The following is a 7,500-nucleotide window of genomic DNA, read 5'->3' on the forward strand; positions in this document are numbered from 1 at the left end:
AGGCAACGTTTCTCCAATCTTCTATTGTCCAGTTTTGGTGAGCCTGTGTGAATTGTAGCCTCAGTTTCCTGTTCTTAGCTGACAGGAGCGGCACCCGGTGTGGTCTTCTGCTGCTGTAGCCCATCCGCCTCAAGGTTGGACGTGTTGTGTGTTCAGAGATGCTCTTCTGCAGACCTCGGTTGTAACGAGTGCTTATTTGAGTTACTGTTGCCTTTCTATCAGCTGGAACCAGTCTGGCCATTCTCCTCTGAACTCCGGCATCAACAAGGCATTTGCGCCCACAGAACTGCCGCTCACTGGATATTTCCTCTTTGTCGGACCATTCTCTGTAAACCCTAGAGATGGTTGTGCGTGAAAATCCCAGTAGATCAGCAGTTTCTGAAATACTCAGAGCAGCCCGTCTGGCACCAACAACCATGCCACGTTCAAAGTCTCTTAAATCCCCTTTCTTCCCCATTCTGAAGCTCGCTTTGACCTGCAGCAGATCCTCTTGACCATGTCTACATGCCTAAATGTAGTGAGCTGCTGCCATGTGATTGGCTGATTAGAAATTTGTGGTAACGAGCAGTTGGACAGGTGTACCTAATAAAGTGGCCAGTAGGTATATTTCAGTGCTCTGTCTGTAATTACAGTCTAGCTTTAATGAACCTATAATGACCCCTGAACTCACACAAATCCCCATCCAATTACTTTGCTTATCAGAGACTATTGCTGATTATTAAATCTAGGCTATACTATAATGTCGAGGTAACATTAAAATGTCCTGTTTGACAAAGGATTTATCTTATAAATGGCTTTTATTTCATATTTTACTGGTTCTAACCTGCTAAACGCTTTTATTTCCTTTTATTCTTGGTTTTACTTGGCTTTGACTTACTCCTGTTGTTTATGGCTTTTAGTTATAGTGAAGCACACTGGTCAACATGGGTTGTTTTAAATTGTGTTGCTATATAAAGACTGTCTTTCATTCACACACATATTATTTAATTCCAGAAACATTACAAGAGTGAGAAGATGTGTAGAAACTGTTGAAGTGTGTGTGTGAGACATATAAAGCGCAGTGGTGGTGATCATTAATAAACACTCACAGGTCTGCGGCTCAGTCTTTCCGGCAGTAAAGAGCTGACTACTGCAAGATGCTGCTTATAGCTGCTGTGAACCTGCAGAAACACACAGACAACATCAGAAACACTACCCCACACTGAACTTATGACACCTAAATAATGCAGATCTGATATCTAATGCTCATTATTAGGAAACTTCACTGCATTTTACACAACAGTCATGTTACATTTTATTTTATTCACTGTTTTTTATAAGCATGTTACACAAATACAGTGGTGTGAAAAAGTGTTTGCCCCCTGACACTGAAAAAAGCTTTTCTTACTCAGATTTTTAGTCTGGTTTCTTGCACAAATATCTCAAAATTCTTCAACATGTGTTGTTTTCAGAAATAATGTGTCAAAATGAAGTGAATTGTTTCCTTAACACAAGCTAAATAATCTGCTAATGGGTAAATAAAAGAATCTAGTTTTCTTTTTATTTAATAAGATTATTTTGCTTAACTCATTGGCTTGTTTTAAGGAAAAATTATAATCAACCACAAAATAAAAAGTTCAAATATAATCCACACATACTCATAATTCCTTACACACAAAAGCTCTAATGCAAAAAGCGCAGCAGGATTAAACAAACTCATAATAGATGATTACTGTAAACACTGCAACACTTTTTAAGTCCTCTACTTAAGCACATTACATTCTTTTCTAATTGTTGTTATTATGTCCAATAAACATGCTGAGCAGTGAATAGGCTCATGATTATTTATCCTCATGTTTTTGAACCATAATATTTACTATATAATGGTTCAAAAACACTACAGTATTTACTATTGTACTAGTACTTGAATTATGGCTTCTGGTAATTCTACAGTTGCTAAAGTTACACAACAACTACAGCAATTGATCTGTTGTAGTAGTTTTATAGTTGCTATGGTAACACAACTTTAGCAATTGATCTGTTATAGTAATTCTACAGTTACTATGGTAACACAACTATAGCAATTGATCTGTTGTTGTAATTCTATAGTTGCTATGGTAACACAACAACTATATCAATTGATCTGTTGTAGTAATTCTACAGTTGCTATGGTAACACAACTTTAGCAATTGATCTGTTGTAGTAGTTTTATAGTTGCTATGGTAACACAACTATAGCAATTGATCTCTTGTAGTAATTCTACAGTTACTATGGTAACAAAACTATAGCAATTGATCTGTTGTTGTAATTCTATAGTTGCTATGGTAACACAACAACTATATCAATTGATCTGTTGTAGTAATTCTACAGTTACTATGGTAACACAACAACTATAGCAATTGATCTGTTGTAGTAATTCTACAGTTACTATGGTAACACAACAACTATAGAAATTTATCTGTTGTAGCAATTCTACAGTTGCTATGGTAACAACAACTACAGCAACTGATCTGTTGTAGTAATCATTTTACAGTTTCTATGGTAACACAACAACTATCAATTGACCTGTTGTAGTAATTCTACAGTTGCTATGGTAACACAACAACTTAAGCAATCGATCTGTTGTAGCAATTCTAATGTTCCTATGGTAACACAACAACTACAGCAATTGATCTGTTGTAGCAATACTACAGTTGCTATGGTAACACAACAACTATATCAATCATTCTGTTGTAGTAATTCTACAGTTGCTATGGTAACACAACAACTACAACTGATCTGTTGTAGTAATACTACAGTTGCTATGGTAACACGACTACAGTAGCATAAACAAATGAGGCAATACTGTAGTTTGCTCTAACTATAGTGTTTATTTTACTGCAATGCGCCACAGTTTACTGTAGTAAAAACTAAAGAATACTACATTACTTATACACTTTATCAGTTCACTACAATTAATACTACAGGATGCTAGAGCATTCGTTGACAAACAGTTACTATAATATCTACAGTGTATGGTTCAACAACACTATAGTGTTTCATCACATGGGTCTTCATGAGATTTATCAGCTCTTCATCATCAATCTCTTACCGCAGATGGCAGAAACCGCCCGCTGCACTTCCGCTGCTTAGAGGAGCGCATTTTCGCTTTCACTTCTCACTTACAAACACAAGTTTGTTCAGAGATATGTTAAAGAAAATCATATTTGCAGCGATTTTCACGTTGCATCTCCTGAAGCGCGTCCTTAGCAACCAACTTAAAGTAAACAGTAACCGGCACTTCCGCTGCCACCCGCTGTCCAAGAGTACCTGTTGGTAAAGTCTAGAAGGGATACAGCTGTGGATACGCACATACAGCACATCTGTCTTTGCGATAGTGTATAATTCAGATTTTATATTACTGTGAGGGTTGGGTTTAGGGGTAGACATTAATAAAATACATTTTAATAATATTCTAATAAATAATATAAATAATACTCGCTATAACAATTATAATACTGTTATTTATTTATTTATTTTTACAATTTCGTCTTCTCATGTTTGTGTTACAAATGTTTGTACAATGTACAAAAAGAAAAGTGGATAGTCTTTCACTGTGTCCGCCATTTCAAGCATTTATGTATTTTTCACGCAATAAAAATCTTAATATAATATAAATAAATAAAATGCATTACTATTTTTATTCATTCATTTTCCTTCAGCTTACTCCCTTTATTAATCAGCTGTTGCCACAGAGAAATGAACCAACAACTATTCCAGCATGTTTCACGCAGCGGATGCCCTTCCAGCTGCAACCCAGTACTGGGAAACACCCATACACACTCATTCTCACACACACACACACACACACTCATACACTGCGGCCAATTTAGTTGATCAATTCCCCTATACGCATGTGTTTGGAGTGTGGGGGAAACCGGAGCACCCGGAGGAAACCAACATGGGGAGAACATGCAAACTCCACACAGAAACACCAACTGACCCAGCCTAGACTCGAACTAGTGACCTTCTTGCTGTGAGGATACAGTGCTAACCACTGAGTCACCCCTATTATTATTAATAATATTAATTAAAGACATGTCCAAATGAAAATAGTTGTTCATGTTAGTTTTTATTCTCATGTAAATAATCTCTGTTGATGAAGTGAGCTGTTGTTAGTGATGTGTGTGCGCTCCTGTGCTGAATATGCTGATAAAGACCAGCACCTGCTCATTATCTCAGTGTTTCACAGCATCTGCTTCAGCTCACAGAATCATCATCTCAACAGACTGAAGCTCTTTCACACACACACTCACACACACACGCACACGCACACACACACACACGCACACGCACACACACACACACGCACACGCACACACACACACACACACACACACACAGACTGACTGTCCTCGGCTCAGTCTCCTGTTATTTAATCTAAATCAAGTCTTTTATTGTGCTGTGCTGAATTCATCATATCATTTCCAACCCTCAGATCAGTCTGTCTGCAAGTTTTTCCTTTAAAATATTGAGGAATGCTCTCTGCAACCTGTATTTAAAGGGTCAGTTCACACAAAAAAGGGCAGCACGGTAGTGCAGTGGGTAGCACACTCACCTCACAGCAAGTAGGTCTCTGGTTTGAGCCTCGGCTGGGTCAGTTGGCGTTTCTGTGTGGAGTTTGCATGTTCTCCCCATGTTGGCATGGGTTTCCTCCTGGTGCTCCGGTTTCTCCCACATGCTCTATAGGGGAATTGATCAACTAAACTGGCATTAGTGTATGAGTGTGTGTGTGTGTGTGTAAATGTGTGTCTATGGGTGTTTCCCAGTACTGGGTTTGCAGCTAGAAGGCAACCGCTGTGTATACTGGAATAGTTGGCGGTTCATTCTACTGTGCCGACCCCTGATTAATAAAGGGACTAAGCTGAAAAGAAAATAATTGAATGAATAAGTTCACCCAAAAATTATAAATTACTCACTATTCTCTCTCGCTTGAGTGCATCCAAACATTTAATGAGTTTCTTTCCTCTGGTGAACACACAGGAAGATATTTTGGAGAATGTTGTAAACCGGTAACCATTGACTACCATAGGAAAATGAATACAAGGGAAGTCAGTGGTTACCAGTTTCCACCATGCTTCAAATGATCTTCTTCTGGTCGGCGCAATAGCCTTGTGGTTAGCGTGCTGACATGTGGTGCAGTAGCACGTCAGGGCGTCCCGAGTTCAAATCCCAGCTTGTGGACATTTCCCTACCCTACTCCCCTCTCTCTCTCTGCCACTTTGCTTCCAGTCTCAATACTGTAATATCTAATAAAGGCCAAAAATAAATCTTTAAAATAAGATCTTCTTTTGTGTTCAGTAGAGACAAAGAAAGTCGAACAGGTTTGCGGTAAGAGTAAATGATGTCAGAATTGTCGTTTTTGGGTGAACTGTCTCTTTAAAGAGTGTTTGCTGCACTTGTGATAACGTGATACACTCTAAAAATTACTGGGTTGTTTTTAACCCAATGTTCAAATTCGGACAAACCCAAAAGTTGTATTTGAAAGTGAAACAAAAATGAACCCAACATTGGGTTTGTCTATATTTGACCTGATGGCGTGGATTTCCTGATGGATGTCAGCTCCAGGATACAGTAACACATATCCTTTCTTAAGCCTTTATGATTATTAATAAAGATGAATAGGGCTGAACGGTGGCACAGTGGGTAGCACAATCGCCTCACAGCAAAAAGGTCACTGGTTCAAGTCCCGGCTGGGTCAGTTGGAGTTTCTGTGTGGAGTTTGCATGTTCTCCCCGTGTTGGTGTGGGTTTCCTCCGGGTGCTCCGGTTTCCCCCACAGTCCAAACACATGCGCAATAGGGGAATTGATCAACTAAACTGGCTGTAGTGTATGTGTGTGAATGAGTGTTTATGGGTGTTTCCCAGTACTGGGTTGCACCTGGAAGGGCATCCGCTGTGTAATACATATGCTGGATAAGTTGGCGGTTCATTCTGCTGTGGTGAACCCTGATGAATAAAGGGACTAAGCCGAAAAGAAAATGAATAATGAATGAATAAGGTTGAATGTTTATGTGCCTAGGTTATATAATGACCTTGTGAATGGTTCAGGTCTTATTTGGAAGGCCGAACCTTCTCTGTGCGCTTAGGTGATTGTGAGTCTTTCTGTGCTCCACTAGCTTATGGAGTTCCACAGGGTTCTATTCTGGGCCCAGTATTGTTCTCTTTATATCTACTTCCACTCGGATCAATTCTCAGGGACATGGTATCTCCTTTCACTGTTATGCTGATGACTGTCAAATTTATGTTCCCCTTAAAAGAGCAGATGGCCTTCCTCTAAATGCACTGGACTCATGTATAAAGGACATTAAATCTTGGATGGCACTGAATTTTCTCCATTGTAATGATTCTAAGACCGAAGTGATGGTGTTTGGCCCCAGCTCAAACGTCGCTCATTCTGTACGCCTGAATAATCTGGAAACTTTCTGTAAGCCAGAGATTGTGAACCTGGGTTTTAAAATGGATCCTGAACTAAAGCTTAAAGGCCAGATTGGGTCTGTTGATCGCTCTAGCTTCTTTCACTTAAGACAGCTGGCCAAAATTAAGCACGTTTAATCACACAAGCACTTTGAAACAGTACTCCATGCCTTTATAACCTCCTGCGTGGACTACTGCAATGCTCTTTATTTTGAGGTGAGTCCGTCTTCTATTTCTCGACTGCAACTTGTTCAGAATGCAGCTGCGCGTCTTTTAACTGGCACACGCAAATACGAGCACATCAGCCCGCTTTTATCCTCTCTTCACTGGCTGCCCGTGCATTTCAAGATCCATTTTCAGTTACTTTTATTTGTTTTTAAGTGTTTGAATGGTGCTGTACACCTTTACCCCGCTGAGCTTCTCTGTCCTTACACACCTTCTCCTTCGCTCAGATCAGCTCAGAGGGGATCGGCCTTTTGAGGCTGCACCAAAATTGTGGAATGAGTTGCCGTTGTATATTAGACAAGCCTCTTCCAGTACTCTTATAAAACCCACTGGTTCAATTAGGCTTTTAGCACAGCGTGAGATGTTGACATGTTTATTTATCTGTATTTTAAAGTTTGTTTACTCTCTGTTATCAGCACTTTGGTCGACTGTGTTGTTTTAAAGTGCTTTATAAATAAAACTGAACTGAATGCTGCTTAAGGGTAAAACTGCAATAATATGTGTGTCATTGCTTTGCTGTATGCCAAATGATTTGCTTCCTTATAGGATCTACCCAGCCAGGTCAGAGGTCATGGAGACCTCTTGAGTGGACCTGGACCCATAGACGAATTAAAACAACAGCTTCCTGAGTTACATGTAGGGCCAGACGGATGTTTTTAGCTGTTTCTACGGAGAATTTTAGTAAAAATCTGTGGATTTATGCTGAATTATTGCGGGAGTATCATAACGAAAACCTTAATATGTGAAATAAAAATATCTCTTAACCTTTTATTTAATGTTTAAAATGCAAATCCAATTAGATTCACTTTAATTGGTAAACAAAGCAAGTCTCTCATATAAT

At 39.2% G+C, this 7,500-nt stretch overlaps 1 protein-coding gene across 1 annotated transcript in view; it reads right to left on the minus strand.

The window, feature by feature from the left end:
- LOC130245336 (leucine-rich repeat-containing protein 49) overlaps positions 1-3,121 on the minus strand; it is a 43,462-nt gene extending 40,341 nt beyond the window's left edge. Inside the window, exons 1-2 of the mRNA XM_056478004.1 lie at positions 3,071-3,121; positions 1,089-1,160 (exon numbers count right to left, since the gene is read on the minus strand). Coding sequence (XP_056333979.1) covers positions 1,089-1,160; positions 3,071-3,121 — 123 coding nt within the window. The remainder of the gene's footprint in view (positions 1-1,088; positions 1,161-3,070) is intronic.
- Positions 3,122-7,500: the final 4,379 nt, after the last annotated feature.

Source organism: Danio aesculapii, chromosome 18 (genome assembly GCF_903798145.1).
Source record: "Danio aesculapii chromosome 18, fDanAes4.1, whole genome shotgun sequence".
Taxonomy (NCBI): domain Eukaryota; kingdom Metazoa; phylum Chordata; class Actinopteri; order Cypriniformes; family Danionidae; genus Danio; species Danio aesculapii.